The sequence below is a fragment of the Pezoporus flaviventris genome, unplaced genomic scaffold (genome assembly GCF_033815535.1).
Source record: "Pezoporus flaviventris isolate CSIRO_AGI_PZ_B2104156 unplaced genomic scaffold, CSIRO_AGI_Pfla_v1 ptg000020l, whole genome shotgun sequence".
Classification (NCBI taxonomy): domain Eukaryota; kingdom Metazoa; phylum Chordata; class Aves; order Psittaciformes; family Psittacidae; genus Pezoporus; species Pezoporus flaviventris.
In genome coordinates, this window is record NW_026892568.1 from 8,217,234 (window position 1) to 8,233,806 (window position 16,573).

Sequence of the window (16,573 nt, forward strand, 5' to 3'; positions counted from 1 at the left end):
TTACACAGTTAAAAATGATTCCTAACTGATGCACTGGTTATTTTTCCTTTCAGTGAGAGCCCTTGTGTTCAGAGTTAGGATTTGTGCAAGCATACTTGCAAAAGTATTTATGGCTGCGTTAGGAAAAAGGGTTAAACTTAAAAGAGACTAGCTGTTGGAACTAACAAAGACCAAAACCACTAAGTTTAAAATTCAAACAGCTACTTTACTATCTATAAAAGGCTTTAGTGGGGTGGGGGTTTTTTGCACAATTGCCAGTTGAATATGGTGTATTGCAGTCAGCTGCCACAGGCGAGGGTCCAGCCATCTCATCCATTTGCTTTTCATCTGTTGTGGCACTACCTGGAAATCATGGAGCTGGAATGGGACTGGCTAGAAGAGGTGGTGGCAGCACTGAGCTGGGAGAATCCACTGTGGCTTGATTCAAGGCTGGTCATGGATCCCCTGCAATAAAAACCAACGTCGTTTCAAGCTTCTGAACATACAAAGATTTTTATTTCTGCTATGGTTCTACACTGGGTTTGTCTGCATACTGAATAACAAGCAAGTAACAGTTTTGGGGCAGATACTCAAAAGCTTCTCTCCCTTACACATAAGATAATGGGTACACCAAACACCTCCTTGCAAAAAAGAGATGCTGTTCAAAGAGACTTAGAATGAGTTCCAGTCAAATAGATCAACTGGCAGGGAACTGAACTGGCTCAATTCCATTTTGAGTTGCACCCATTTCTACATGGCAACCTGCCAAGCCCAACAACTTACACAATGCTTTCATAGCAAAGTGAACAGAGATGATTATAATGAGATAACTAATTAACCCCTTTTATACATTAGTTTCCCCTAGTGCCAGTAATGGCTGAATTTATCTACTGTTTCTTGAGTGCTTGTTTCTTGAGGCCTAAGAAAACAATCCTCACAATTTACATGTATTTATAGGAACTTGACAGTGCATGATCATCTAAGTATCAGAAAGGTTTGACATCACCTGACCTTCATGAACCTTGGCCATACATACCTGAAATCTTCAGATCCTATTACTTCCGTATAGTACATCACTTTACATTTGTGAGAGGAGACCTGTAGAGATGCTAATACATCATCCACACGAGGCAGGTTGGTTGTAGCACAGGCAGGCATACTATGAAATTTCCACTGGAGGATATAGAAGCCAGGCCACCTGGTCACATGTGATCCCTGGAAGCAGCCACAGCAAGAATGAAAAAAATGAATATTTTTGGCTTGAAATTTCTCTTCCAAACTTAGAAAAGCTGCCTGGATGCCCATCATTTTTTCCTCAGTGCCAGTATTTCAGCTCCACAGCCATCTGGCAGTGCTGGTCAACACTGCCCACACAGCACATGCTTATAAAAGTTATGACAATGCCAGAGGTTCCTCCTGCTTTTTTGCCAGAGTCAAGGGGTTAGGATTTAAATATACTGAAAAGGACAAAGTTCTTCTTTAAAACAATACCCATTTTTTTCCACTTACTTTCATTAATGGCTGTCCTTTGAGACTGTGAGAAGGGCAGTCAAGGCTCCTGCCTCATAGAAAGAGAAACTATAGTTCAAGAGGTCACTGCCCGTATTTGCAGTTAAAACACTTCCAGTTAGTTGACTTAAGGAACAGCTTTTTCAAAGGCTCTTCAACTCTTATTTCAAGTTAAAAGGAAAAGCAGTGGTAGAGTGTGATTGCAAACAGGCTGCATGTACTATCAAATTTGGTAATTAAAGGATAGGTTGCAAATGCCATGAAAAAAAACTATCAGGAACCTTGGCCGTAGGGAGCTTCCTATGGTACCTACCAGAGGGACAAACACACAGAAGCTAAGTCTTAATTTCCACACTTCTCCCATTACTGTGCTAAGAGACTATGATATTCTTCAAACACAGACTGTTTGCTTCAGAAAATAATGGTCAAAATTACAGCACACAGCATGTCTTGCTGCTTTCAGGATGAGCACTTCATCCTAGGTGACTTCCCTACTGTCCTTGCTGATCAATCTCAGTCACTATTGGACTGACGTAACCTCCCCTCACAGCAGATCCCATGTAAATACTATCCCCATTCCCTGCAGCATGCAGCTAGGAACAGAAGCTGAAATGTCAGCCAAAAGCAAGCAGACAGCCTGGAGCTGAATCACCACTCAGTCATCAATAATAATTGTGAATTAGAATGTGTCACTTTGGAGCTGGCCTCCACCTGCTCCCACCCGAGGATTCAGTGGTCTCACCTGCACACTTTCCCCTTCTTTGCAGATAAGGGGAGACTCCACCATACTGTAATCACATCCCAACTGCCAGACTTTGTCTATCAACTGGACATTGTTCCCACCAGGAGAAGTAATACTGTGAGCTCCTAGAGAGTCCTTTTTAGGAGGCTGTGGGGCTCTCTTGGAATGAAAGATGTTAAAAACAATGTCGCCCTTGCACACATCAAAATCCCATGTGATGACAGACGAGGCATCCACAATCTGAATGAGAACCTGAGATAGAAAAGCCATATTAGACAATAGCAATTTGCTCAGTAAAGACAAACTCCTACCAAAAAAGAAGACGAAGAACAGAGCTTTGTATTGAAACTAAGCCCAGCAACTATTAGAAAGGCAACACAAATTCTCTCCTGATGGAGTACATTTGTTTTAACATATGACTTCAAGAAGCTCTCAAGTAGCTTCTGAGAATATTGTTTGTCTTTGCTTAGAAGATATTTGAATGGGATGAAAACCAGACATGTTCTTTAAATGGCAAGATGACGATACAAGGAATGGTGACAAACTTCAGCTACTAAAGCATCATTATGCACCTTAACTATAGAACAAGGTAGAAGCTTGGCAACTAAATAATTAATTTTGAAACCATTTTCTGTCAAGAAAGAGTCCAGAGCAGAGGGTTGAGATGAAAGAAAAGGGTAGGCTGCAGCCATACCTCATGTGGAGCTCCTTTGAAGACACTTGCAGACTGGTAGATTGTTTCAGTCCAAAGCTTTATGTCTTCATTTTCCAACTCTTCTGCTGTCCGATAGAGGGACTTGGGAACCAGCCCACCCTCTGGCACTTCACACTGAAAGCATAAACAGCCGTTATAAAGTATCCCCTTTGTACATCCACACCCTGTCACACACTCTGCCTGCTAGCTTCAGAAGCCAAAACTCACCTTCAGCAAGTACTCTGAAGAGTGAGACACAAACAGAGTTTGAAAGTAATTCTATAGCTTGTATATCACACATACATAAACATATTTTACAATGAGCTGGTTTAGGTGAGTTTGCAGAATTAAGACACCAGGGGAACAGATCTTGTATATGCACAACAGCCACCACCATAGAAAATAACTGTGTCAATGCTATAGTTATCACTCATACTGCCCTACAGAGATGTGAGCCATTTAAGAATCCCAAGGAAAATGGCAACAGGGCCTCAGTCTGAAAACCGTAGCCTACACAGACCTGAACGAACTGGGATAGCTAAACTGAAGGATGGTAGGGAGATACAGTAAGTTTCCAAACAGGAAAAAGAATAATGCAGTCAGGGAAGGTAACAGTATTGAAGTGACAACTGTAACAGCTCAGTACTAGAACTGATTACACAACTTCCTAAGCAATCTTCTCTTTAAAATATCTCTACTAATGAAGTTAGACAACTATCTGATCAGAGATAGGTTTCATAGGAGTGTTTGATAACTGCATTACAACACAGAATTGGAGGAATCTCTAAGTCATTTTTATTCATATATCCAGAAGTCAAGAGAAAAGAAACTATCGTTTTCTGTGATGGACAACAAGTGTTGTAGCAATTTGCTGTCTGGTAACATTCACTTTTGCTTATTCAAGCAGTGGATTTTGCCAGCTTTTTGAGCTTCAAATTAGATAGCATAAATTCTCTCCACTGAAAGCTACTGCTGCAGCAGAAAACAGCCTACTCAAGATAAACACATGCTCTACTCTGCCACGTGTAACAGGCTTCCTTATAATTTGATACTGTATTTGAACAGACCTAGATGAATTTTCAAGAATGGTACAGAAATTAACCTAAAAAAAGTACACAGGGGCTTAAAAAGCAAGCCTGAAATTATAATTTAACACAGCTGAGTTCAGGAAAAAAGTCACTTAAGTGTTAAAAAAGTCACTTAAGTGTTACTGTGACACAGGCTCCATAAAATGCCCCAGCTGCACTCCTACATCTCAACCACAACAGTGAGCCTGTGTTGTCAAAAACATTACAGAGAAAAACCTTACAGTATCATTGAGATGTTAAAATGACAGATTCAATCGACACCCATAATGTAGGCAGGGAACAGCTACTAAAGCACATGACAAGGGACCTGAGAAACTACAGTATCTTGCAGTAAAGCAATGGTTTTAGTTTGCTGTGGGCTAGGAGTCCTGGCTGTTTGTTAAGCCCTGCTAGCAGGTGTGCCATGTATTTCCTTGGGCTCCTTATGGTATTGGTTAATTCTTTCAGGTGACACAGACTCTTCTGATGGTGACAGCTCTTGCGCAGTGTTGTGCTGCCACATCTGCTCAAACTTGTCAGGTAACAGACTGTGGCTTTTAACCTTGGCTATTTTGGTAAGTTATTTGATATCCACTGTGCATCCAGAAGAAAACAGCCTGGGAAATCATAGTCCCTGCCTCCAAACTATATTAGGAATCATCCTGTGCTTCAAGGCTTCTTTGTTTAAAGGAATGGAGGGGAAAAATAATAAAACCCCACAAATAAGTTGCTATATACATTAGTTTATATTCATACCATGCACTCTCCACCAAGAAAATCAGGGATGATTTCTTTATCGATGTAATCCAGCAGTCCCCCAGGACCCTGGTAGTCATTTCCAGCATAAATAAGGAATTTCTTTCTAGTGTTGTCATCAATGAACGGACTAACCTACAAACAAAGAAAACCAGATTAGATCAGGTACCCACATTTTTCTCAAATCAATTTTGAAGGGATCAGTTTGATTGTTACCATCCTCTTTAGTTCACACTACAATGAAGCTAAATTAACTGACTGCATAAGCAAGTTCTTAGGTAGTGTTTTTCAACCCACACCAGGAATCCTATAAAGAGAGATGTTTCCAACTGGTAACATTCCTGCTTAAAAAACTTGATCTCTAAAGAGCTCTTACAGACAAGTGTGTAGCAGTGTGCTGAGAGAGCTGAGGAATACCCTGAATTACAAACATACCAGTGTCCAAAGAACTGGGAATACTCGAGGTGCTCTCAGGATAAGAAGACGACCCAAAGTCTCGGGGTAATTAGCTTCGACCACCTCAATGATTCTTAGCAATGCTTTGACACCAGGTCTCCATAAATGCCGCATGTTCAAACCTTCCAGATCTACTAGACAGGTCCAAGAGCTGAATATGAGAAAGACAAAAGTGAAAAGAAAAACCTCAATAGCATCAAAATTCTCTTTTCTCGTGCAAGTGTCCAATGTACTGAAACGTGTGGATCCCACTGCGTGTTTTGGTTTCTTCTATTTTACCTCCTTGTTTTGTACTGCCTGTAGACACTGGAGTTTAAGGCCCTCCAAACAGAAATATCTTAAGAGCGTGCCAAGCATGGTTATAGAGTCTGTGCAATGATCACTTTGCACATCACATGTATTCCCCCAGAGACATTTCAGACTCCAGGTGAAGGTTAAAATAAAGCCAAAAAAGATACTGTCAAAGGCCACCCAAATGTTAAACCACTGCTTTTACTGGGAAATCAATTAAGTGGCCATGCTGCAATGAGGTAATTTACAGTGCAGATTTCCTACCAACATAGCACAGTTATAATGCCAATACATGTCAAAGCTAATTCTGATGTCAGGTCTCAGGGAGAGAACCTTTTTCTATAGGAAGAGGTATGTTCTTATACTAAATACTGAGCTTTAGCACATGCTTTAGTTACTTTCCAAGTTCAGGTCTTGCCCTAGGCATGGATCCAAGATTTACCTCTGTGCCGTACCAGCTAGCATCCATTAAATTATGGCTTCTATGAAATAGTAAACCCTTCTTTGTTTCAATTTTAAATGTTCGGTATGTAGTCCTTTACTATTACTTCTACAAATGGAGATCCAGTGAGCAGCACTTTTTCACACTTCCACACATAAAAGCCATCACTTGGATTTGACCTCCCACTGAGGTCAGCAAGTTCTTTAACAGGGACAAGATAAGCAGGCATACCACACATCCCTGAACCTTCACAGGGTAATGGAAGGACTCAGAAATTGAAAAGAATCCAAGAAACACTTTCTTTTCAGGGCCAGTCCTGCATTCATTCCACACCCTTAAAACCATTATGCAGTTAACACTTTTGTAAGTGAGCCCTACAATGACCTGAAGATGGGATAACAAGACATTTCTGACCGAGCTTCACATGAAGTTGTGCCAGGATTTGGAAAACTAGACCCCAGGTTGCACAAGGTGCCTCATGAGCTTACTTTGGATCAAGAGTTGAGCAACTGCATAGAAAAATGGAGAATGCAAACAAGAACTGAGTGCAGTGTTCATCCACAGTTCATGCTAAGGCTCAAATAACATGAAAACAATACTTTAAACTACTGGAAAGGTTATACATGATATCATAGCCTCAACTTTTTGGCACTCTGTACCAATGTCTGACTATAAAATCCCCTCAAAAGAGAAATGTGAGTTAGGCTGCATTGCTTTGCAGATGTACAATAGAAGAGAGCAGGAGCATTACACCCCTCATGTAGAACCCTTATGAGCATGATACCAAGACTGCTGGAGCAGATGTGCATTTCCCTCAGGCTTTGCCATGTAGACCTACTCTAGTGGTAACTGAGGAGGCTCTCAGTTAACTATAACTGTGCTTGTATCTGCCTGTGAGACACACAGCCCTCTCTTGTTCCACTTAATAACCTTTGCTCAGCAGCATCTCTTTGCCGCATGTTGCCTACACACCCCATGAAACCAGGTAATTCCCAAAGAGCAGATCCACTTGTATTTTACCTTATTGGCCTGCCAAATACTTTTGTGTTCTCCTCACATCGCCTCAGTCCTTCTTCATTTATTGAAAGAACCTGTACAGCAAGACATGTTGTTTAAAGAAGACAGTCTTAAACTCAGTAGATGGGATAAAGTAAAAAGAAAAGGTTTATATCCAAAGTGTAATTAAAACTACAAACTGAATCAGCATAAACTTTTATTCCTCCCAAAGAATGAACTAGAAATCACTACCTTTACCCCACTGGTTGATCTTGTTCAAAAATAAACATACTCTTCCAGAAAGACAGTAAAATATAAACAAGATCCTCCTCAAAACTGAGCCTCAGGAGTGATACAGACAAGAAGTCCCCCTGCCACTTTAAGCACTGATTTCTTATTTACTCAGAAATTAAAAGCCTCTTTTTAAGCTGCAGAAAAGAGTCTTGAAACAGAAGTAGGGCAAACAAACAAAATATAGTATATGCCTGGAAATGTCACTAGAAGAGAAAAAGTAAAATCCAACCCCAGTTTCTAGTGGTTATCATGGCCATGACTGTCGTTCTTAGGAGTCAACAACAACAAAAAAATCATTGCAAACCTGGAATTCTGCCATCTTTTGGTTTGGAAACTGAGCAGATCCACAATAACAGAGCCTTAGCCATGCCTTTAGAGAAGGCAAAATTACAGGCAAGTACTTTTTCTTTAAGAATAAATTATTCTTATCCTTGGAGCACAGGCTTGATAAAATCTGAACATGGCATTTTATATTCTGTACAAATGCAGGGATTGGAGCTTAGAGCACTGCACTACTGCAGAAGAATCTGTGAAAACGCTAACCAATAACTAAGGGAGCTGCCAAGAACTACGCCTTTCCGCCATCAGTTTGCAGTTGGAAAGAATGCAGAAGATCAGATACCAGGAGCTTTCAGATCTATTGAAACCAAAAACAGACGGCCAGAGAGTACATCAAAATATCCAGTGTGATGAATGTTCTGGCAAAGGAGGAAATTTCTAAATGAAAATATCACATTGTTAGCAACTTGTTGGCTCCAAAAATACTTACGTAGCGCAGCAAGGCCTCTTCCCCAAGAGCTCGCACTAAGCCTTTGGTATCCATCTGTCCCAATCTCAGCACATACAAGGGGCGACCATCTGAATAACAGGAACAAATGCATCAACGTAACCCTTACCACAGCAACAGACAATTTGAATGAGCTACTTTTATGCTATAAGACCAAAAGGAAATAAGCCATACTCCATTCAAACTTTGTAGGCCAGCTTGAAGAAGGAGAACCTGGAGCAGACGACAACACAAATTTTGCCCTGTCCAGCTACACCCAAAGACTGCCTGTAAATGAACTGCAAAAGTTTAATGGAGACATCTTGGTGCAAAAATAGCTCCCCTATCAGCAAGGCACTTTCGAAGGACTTCAACAAGTACACTAGTACATGCAAGATCTTGGTATACACAGTTAAAGACTATAATTAGCTTCCAGGACAGCCAAGATACAGAAAAAGCTTTAGTCCATTAGCGTAGGTGAAGACTTGCAACAAGCAGCAAGCCTTGAATCACGTATGATGTAATAGTGCTCTGGATAGCTTACAGCAACCTTTCAGGAAAAGTAGCTGCAGTGAGTTCTGGGAGCTAAGAAAATAGAGTGTTAACCAAGGGACTTGCTTTCTGCAGTATTTGCTGGAGTTGCACTTTGCAGCTATGTCATTACACATTATGCAGAACTGGCAAGAGCCTCACTTCTGCAGGTTAAGCCTGGTTCCAGGGATCAGCTTCAGATGGACCCTTTGCATTCAAAGCCTTGCCTCTTCACTTTTGCTGCATACTGGGCATCCCAATGCTGTCCAGGATACTAAGGCATTAAGCTTAATAACTGCATTGGCTGAATTTGAGAATCAAAGCTTGCATTCCTGGATCTTCATAATAGGAGCATGTTGTCTGAAACTGCTTCCAAGCTCCCAAAGCTGTGATGTGTTTTGTAAGGTTTGCTTCTTGTATTCTAGTACATAAGCTAAATAATCACCAGCTTACAGAACTGAATATGCTAGGACACAAAAATAAAATAATAAAAAAGAAGAGCTTTTATATATAAAAATATATATGTATTTTATATATAAAAACCTCCCTGAAGTCCTGTTTTCTGTTCAGCTTCACTTCAACAAATGCAAAGAGGAGTATCAAATTATCATTAAGTCCTTTGGAACACAAGGAAAGAAACTGTTAATATATAAAAAACCCCAAATAACCTAAACTGCAGAGTCCAGTCAAGTTGTTTTTTTGGCAAAGACACCCCCTCCATGAAAGTTCAGGGTATTTTGTATTTTATCAGGTCTAAAAGAAAATGTTATTTTAACATCAGCACATGATTATCTTGGAATGTGCTGTTTAGCTTTTGAAACACAAAACAAACAGTGCTATTAAGCTTTATAGCAGGTCTTCCTCCCTTCTCAGCATCCAAAGCCAAGCTAAGTGCTTACTAACCCTAGTCCACCCAAATGACACATGAAGGAAAGTCTCGCTGACAATGCTGTATTATCACTGTATATTTTATATTCCATTAGAGCTTTGTGATTTAAACCACCATTTGATTGAAGCATTCCTGTCAAAAGCCACTCAGATGCACAGAAAACTGTGCTAATTGCAAGCCAAAATAATAACTTTTATTCTTTTGTACTAATAGCTCATTCTAGACAACATGCTTCATAATCACTCCTGCCTTTGCTTTAACACTAAATGCTACAGAGAATTCAGCTAGCTGAAGTTTGGCACATTTAGCACATGTAGGAGGAGCAGAACATTACTAGAAAAGAGGATTTAAAAGAAGAACCTACCACTAAAATTTTAAATTACACAGAATTATGCAGTTTTGAATTCTCTTTCTGCTATTGACAGACCCATGCTTTACTTGTGGGCATGCTGCAGAAGAGATTAAAGGAACTGGAGGGGAAGGGAGGGGGCATGAAGCTAACCACAAAACTGAAGAACTTCTCAGGATGACATTAAACAACCCTTTCTATCTGCTTCCGGGCAGGACCCAGTTATGTGCTACTGGCAGAGAAGGTCTTTGCTAAGTAAGGACAAGGAACTGACAGAAAGGGAGAACTTGTTCACAGGTGTTTTTCCCTACAGTCTTTACAAGCATATTCCCATTTTCCCCCATTTGAGGTCTGTTAAACCCAAAGCAGCAAGGGAGAGCCATTCAAGCTCCTGGCCACTACTGCTGACAGCATCCTGTCCTGCTTCATACACTTCTTCTAACAGGAAGAGCCAGCAGAAAACAATGGTGCCGAGTGAGGAAAAGACTAAATCAGAACACAGATAGCACACAGTAAGAGATCATTTCCTTATCAAAAGAGCCCAGCTTGCTTCAAGCAACAAATTCCAATTCTGTGTATGTATTAGCAACAAGATCAGTGCACGATAAAGCAAGCCGAGGGATAGGGGAGCACGTCAGCCACAGTTATCCATGTTTTAAAGATCTGGCTGTAGCTCACCATACAAAGAGTATTCAGCCAAAGCTTCTTCCCTTCTTAAATAAACCTGCTCTGTTTGATGTTTTTGCAACATACCACTTTTCATCATTAAGCTGATTGTAATGCCATATAAGTATTCATTTATGCCATCAGCAGACTTACACAACATCAGAAATAAATTGATTAGAAAGATATACTTATTTACAAACATATTTTAATCACTGAAAAAGAATACTCAGCATTTGCATAATACACTTCTAAGCATCTCTGAGCACTACAGAAGTGCAGTTAACAACTTTTCTTAAGCTACTGGCAAAGCAGAGCTCTTTAGAGAGTTAAGTATGTCAAGCATTACTCAGAAAGATCAGGACCTAGGAGTCTGCCTCCACCAACTAGAGGAACTGACATCAATTTCAATGCAGTTAGTACATAACTTAGAAGTTCTAACCATCTTTCCAGCCACCTCTAGTTGACAGAGGGACAACTATCACCTTTAATTCAGAACGTAAGAAGGCTGTTCAATATTCACCCTACGTAGTGTACCTTTGTCATGGTGATGCCAGCCTCCTGCATAGTAATCCTGGAGTACTTGAGGAGGGTTCCAGGTATCTAGAATATAGTCTACCTGATGCTGCTTACGCCATGTCAGCGACTGGCAAAGGATCTCTCTTGCTTTATCAATGTTGAAGTCCCGGGCACGCAGGAATCTTAAAATGTGCTCATCCTTTGGGATCTAATGAAAAAGTACCAAACAAACAAATCCCAATTTTGTATTCAAGGTTTGAAACAAGCACAAAAAACCCCAAATGACAGATAATGAAAAACATGCAGCCCTGCACCAGTGCAAGGGGACAGTATGTAACACTGGAAATTACTTGAGCAAATCAGTCTTTGCAACAAAAACATGAGCCCTGTCAGATACTGCAGCTACCTTCATATAAAGGATATAAAAATGTCATGAACTCCAATGTAATCATTTACACCTGTGTGACCATACTGAGCCAGTCAATTTAAACAAATCCAGCAACAAAAGACAGACTGTATTTCGCTGTTAAGCAAAAGGAAGCTGAGCCATACATGCCAATCACAAGCCTCTGGAAAACCCCCAGCCTTTATCAGTGACTTAAATGGCCACATTGCTTCCCCTTACGTGCTGCAGTTTGGGACACAGATTTGAAAATATGACATTTGGCCAAAACAAACAAATGTAAAATACGGTTATTGTAGAACCAGGCAGAGTTATAAAACTGATGTTATCCTCCCTGTGCTGGTTTGCTGACATTCTGAGGCAGTCACACTAATTGTTTAAGCACCTCAACTGGCAACATCAGCTGACCAGTCACATCACAACAAACTTCTATTGCCACTGCACCAGGTTTTGGTCATGAAGTGCCATTTAACAGGAATGGTTAGTGACAGGAGGTGTGGGTATGATGTTTCATCATCATGTCATCCTTGCATACCACATATTGTAAGACAGCCACAGGAGACCAAGAGTAACTTACTTTGCCTTTGTGAGTCTCCTGGAGCCATTGCCTCAACCGAATGAGGCAGCTTTCCTGCATTGGGGTCAAGTCACCCAGATACCTCTTGATGTAGTCTGCATCTAGCTTGTCTAAAAGGAGATGCACATGTGATTAGAGCAGTCCTGAACTGACCAAGCCAAAGTAGTAAGTGACCTTGCTACTGTTATCTGAAGGAGAGAAGTGACTGCTCTGTGGTCCGCGCAGTCAGATTTGAATGAAATTTCTTTCAATCAAAAGATAAGCAAGGCAACTTACACAGTCATCTTAATGGTCAACCAAGATTAATTCTCCTTCTGCAACGAAGGGAAGGAGTAAAACCAGACATTTATAAAAGCATTTCGCCAGTACATTCATATTTGTCAATCTACAGCACCATAGGGCTTGCTTCTTCTGGAAATATTTAGAGAACCTTGGACCTGAATCTCCCAAGGCAAGAATTTTCCAAAATTCCCATATTAAGAAGATACAACAGAAGACTGTCCAGGAAACCTTCAGCACTTTTCTCCTCATTATTGCTATAGTAATGCCTATCCTGAATTTCAGGGCAAGCAGCAGGCCATTCATTTGAAGCTTAACGAACAGCAAAGTGATCATACCTGATCTTCCTTTATTAAAAGGATCAGCACATTACAGCTATTTAAGCTACTCCACACGTTACTGCTTTGCTAACCTGCACTTTAACATTGTACATTACCAAAGAGCCAATGCAAAGATTTTCAGCTGCCCATCAGAAGCAGCTCAGCATGGAGAGCCTCTAGAGAACAAAGAATCCCACCAAAATAAGTCAGATCACCATACCGTCAGGCGTTCCTGCTGTGGGCTCTGAGGGACTGCTTGAGGTGTTGAGGATCTCCTTATTGCTCAAGCCCTCCTTTGTGGCAGAGTCTGGTATATTAATAGCAGGTGAAACCGGTCGTCTTGGGTGAGATGTAATGCCCTCTGATTTACATGCAACAGGAGGAGTCCAACGAGGAACAAAAGTTATTCCTTCTTCCTCCAGCTGCTTCAGGTAGTATTCTATTATTTCTTTTCCCTTCAAAAAGGAAAATACACTTCAGCTACTAAAAACATCCATTTAGACACAGAACAGATTGGGCTGAAAATCCATGAAGTGGCCAGGCCTCTTCAAGATTATTCCACTTGAAAATACAGACCTATACACACATGCTGCTCCAGGCTAAATAAACAGCCCCGCTTGCTGAGCAGAGCAGCCTGTTACTTAGCAGTGGCTATGCTGTCTTTTGCTGAGTGGGAGCCAGGCACCTGCTTCGTGACTGCAAGCTCACCTTTTTAATATTGCTGGTGTATTGCTTCATGGCAATCTTTTCCACTGTGCTTTCAAAACCAAAGAAAGATTTTATATCCAGACTTGCTGACTGCTCAAAACAGGTCCAGTCTTCATTGTCAGGATGAACCTATTAGGTAAAAGGAAGTCATACAGCTTTCATTACTCATTTAGTATTTTTCCTCCCTCCCAGTATTTGAAATGACTATTTCTTGTTCTACCCATGGCTAGCACAGCACAATTTTTTCTTAACAAGAAAGGGGAGGGTGGAGAAATACCTGTGCATCAGCCAAGAGCCAAAGGACTAGCACATTTATACAACTAACACTATATAATTTCTACACACAGGCTGTGACTGTAGCATATATGTGGAGCAGTGAGCTTTCTGCTGCTGCAGGTTGGACTGATGACCAAGGCCAGATATCTTGAGGACTGCAGCAAGTAGTGTCAGCATTTCCAAGCACTGCAGCAACAGACACACTGCACTAGATAGTTTCCTTGATGTGCAAAGTACCTTCATATTTTGTAGACTGAAAACTTTTACTTTGTTCTCCTATGATAATGCAACAGAAAGAATGGCACTTCTCAGTTGATTGGCAGCTGAATAAGCTATCATCAAGCACTCCCAACTTTCTTCTTAGCTTATGTCTTACTTTGCTGAGAAATGATCCTGAAATAGAGATGCTACTACTTCCAGCTAGGCTCAGTCCTAAAGGTCTTTTCCAATGTGGATGATTCTGTGATTGATGATGATATGCTGAAGAAAAACTGTTTTCTAAACCCTCTGAGAAAAAAGACTTGTCCAAGGAATTTCCAGTCTGGGCTCTGAATTGGTAGTTACACAAATATCATGGAAGGCTGGATTTCTGAGCATGCAACTGTCCTGATGCCTTAAAGCTCCCCTCACCTTCAAAACATGCTAGAATTGACTGGGAATAGGATCCAATGCTTCATAACAGGACAATTATAGAAAACATTTCCCTTCATTTGCTTCTTCTGCATTAGAGAATGTGGGGTACTCAAATAGCTTGTACAGCCTAAATAAGTACAAATCATAGTAATAATATTTAAGAAGCTTCCTGTCCTTTCACAAATTCAATTACAAAATGACTTTAATAACAATCCATTTTTCAAACCAATTTATTCTTGAATTAAAATTCTGGTTTTGTATTTACCTACTAATTTACTGATCAAATAGAGCAATGGCAAGGAGATGTGTAATGATTTGTATGTATTTGCCACATGCACTTTTCTATACAGCGTTTCACCTGTTTAAACAGAGCTTTCACAGAAAAATTGCAGATGGAAAAGTAGTTTTAAATGTGCCTTGGAAATAATTGCAGAAATAATAATTAAAAAATTATCAGATGATAGTGTCAAGTGGGTTTGACATCCACTGGCCTTCTAACCATGATTCTCTCCACAGCAGAAAATGTTATCATCTGCACATAGAAAGAATGCTACAAACCAAATAAATCAGTTACATTTGCTAGCTTTGATTTGACCTTTAACATTGACTTGAAGTTTTACCACTATGTGTGTGCTGTGTGAGCCTATGAGTAGTAGCTAAGTCATTCCAAAAAGAACAGGACCAGAGTACAGCAGGAAGCATGCCACCAGACTGCTCCATCAGAAAACCTTTGTACTGAAGACCAAGAATGATGGAAAAAATGAGGTTAAACCAAAGCTGACTCAATGAACATTTGAGCTGAGCAGATGGCGAGTAAGTGACACTGAACTTTTCCTTTAACAGTTCTGTCAGGGTATCATCAGCCCCACACTGCTATTACAAACCTCAGATCTGCCTGAACAGAGCTGTCAAACACAGCAAGTTATGTTGCATTCTGCTCTCTGAGAAGATGCTCAAGCAAGAGGGTGCCAAACTTGCTTCAGTTCTTTAAGCGAGTGTGTTACATTTAACACTAGCAACAATTCTCACTTCTGCTGGTGTGTCGGTTATTTTTTCTTGCAAGGCAAAAACCAAGAACAACCAAATCTGTGTTGTCCTGAAATCTAAACGCTGCCCCATCTCCACCTGTAGCACCACCAAGAGCCTGTTACTCACTGTGTAAGAGCAGTGCTCATTAATGATGACTCTATTAGAGAAGGTTTCATTGTAGGCTTCTATATGTAAAGTCCTTTCTCGTCTGTTCAAAGAATTCTTCTGGATGAAGTAGACATAATCCACTCCTGCAATCTGAGGAAGATGATACAGAGTTTGTTAAGATACAAAACCCATGTGAAAGGATATCCAAAAGCATAAAACAGGTACTTCAGACTTACTCACCTTTTTCAATAGCCGTGGTGCATCTATATCCAGCTTACAGCGCCGTTCAATCACATGGATAGCTTCATCCTCACTCTTGTATTCGTTTACAGTGTCACTGGCTACAAACATAGGGATCAGAGGACATGTAGGAAACCTTCTTTCATATGCCTAGAGAGACGGAGAAAGAAGAAAAACTGTCAACACAATTCCTGAAGGCATACAGAGGGGTCCTTCACTAACATCACCAGCACTTGGAGTTACAATGCCCTTCATACATTTAGTAGAAGGGACTGAGCCATCTTGGAGTCCCCATGATAAAGTCACAGTAGCATTCCAAGCAATCCATTTATGAATATGCTCCTCACACAGACTTTTCCAGGTAAAGCAATTTTTAAAACACCCAAAGTGCCCCATTTCTCCCCTCCAAAAAGAAAATTGTTCACTGTACACAATGACAATCCCCAGATAAAACCCTCTAGTTCTAAAATACCACACGACAAAACAATTGTGTTGGATTAAAACACATGCTAATTATCAGTGTTTCACCAGGCTGTCTGAAGGGTTTTCCATACAGCTCCCAAAGGTCTAATCAGAACATTTCCAAACCTATTTCTTGAGCTAACAGAGCTCTCAAGCTCCCTGTGCACAGAGTATTCATAATGATTTCACTACACACTTTACTAAGCTTGCAATGCTGTCCCACAACATACAGTCTTTCCAATGCGATGAGGCCATTCCATACTTAAAATTTAAACTCTCTGCTATAATGCCAAGCTAGCAATAGCTTTGACTCTTGTTAAAGAATACAATCATGTAACTAAGTTAATCTCTAAAATACAAGAGAAAATGGTATTAAATCAGACACACTTGGAAAGGATAGTTAAGAATCTGGGATAAGTAAAACAGGTAAGAGGAAAATGGGAGTTATCCCCATTAGTAAACTCACTGAATTCTAGTTTTAGAACCACTATGCCTAAAGAACACAATGGAACTGCTATTTTTTCCCTTTTCTTTTGTAGTCACTAATGTACTTCCACTTCTCTTTGGCTTTTTTTTCTCATGGGGTAGCAGCAAA

The 16,573-nt window shown here is 40.4% G+C and overlaps 1 protein-coding gene across 3 annotated transcripts in view; it reads right to left on the reverse strand.

The window, feature by feature from the left end:
- Positions 1 to 184: 184 nt before the first annotated feature.
- SEC14L1 (SEC14 like lipid binding 1) overlaps positions 185 to 16,573 on the reverse strand; it is a 40,103-nt gene continuing 23,714 nt past the window's right edge. For all 3 annotated transcript variants that reach the window (XM_061455601.1, XM_061455602.1, XM_061455603.1), the window contains exons 3-16: positions 15,517 to 15,666; positions 15,295 to 15,426; positions 13,231 to 13,359; positions 12,743 to 12,977; positions 11,924 to 12,033; positions 10,962 to 11,151; positions 7,996 to 8,084; positions 6,957 to 7,027; positions 5,183 to 5,354; positions 4,748 to 4,882; positions 2,925 to 3,059; positions 2,231 to 2,482; positions 1,016 to 1,194; positions 185 to 444 (exon numbers count right to left, since the gene is read on the reverse strand). In XM_061455601.1, coding sequence (XP_061311585.1) covers positions 339 to 444; positions 1,016 to 1,194; positions 2,231 to 2,482; positions 2,925 to 3,059; positions 4,748 to 4,882; positions 5,183 to 5,354; positions 6,957 to 7,027; positions 7,996 to 8,084; positions 10,962 to 11,151; positions 11,924 to 12,033; positions 12,743 to 12,977; positions 13,231 to 13,359; positions 15,295 to 15,426; positions 15,517 to 15,666 — 2,085 coding nt within the window. In that variant the 3' untranslated portion in view covers positions 185 to 338. The remainder of the gene's footprint in view (positions 445 to 1,015; positions 1,195 to 2,230; positions 2,483 to 2,924; positions 3,060 to 4,747; positions 4,883 to 5,182; positions 5,355 to 6,956; positions 7,028 to 7,995; positions 8,085 to 10,961; positions 11,152 to 11,923; positions 12,034 to 12,742; positions 12,978 to 13,230; positions 13,360 to 15,294; positions 15,427 to 15,516; positions 15,667 to 16,573) is intronic.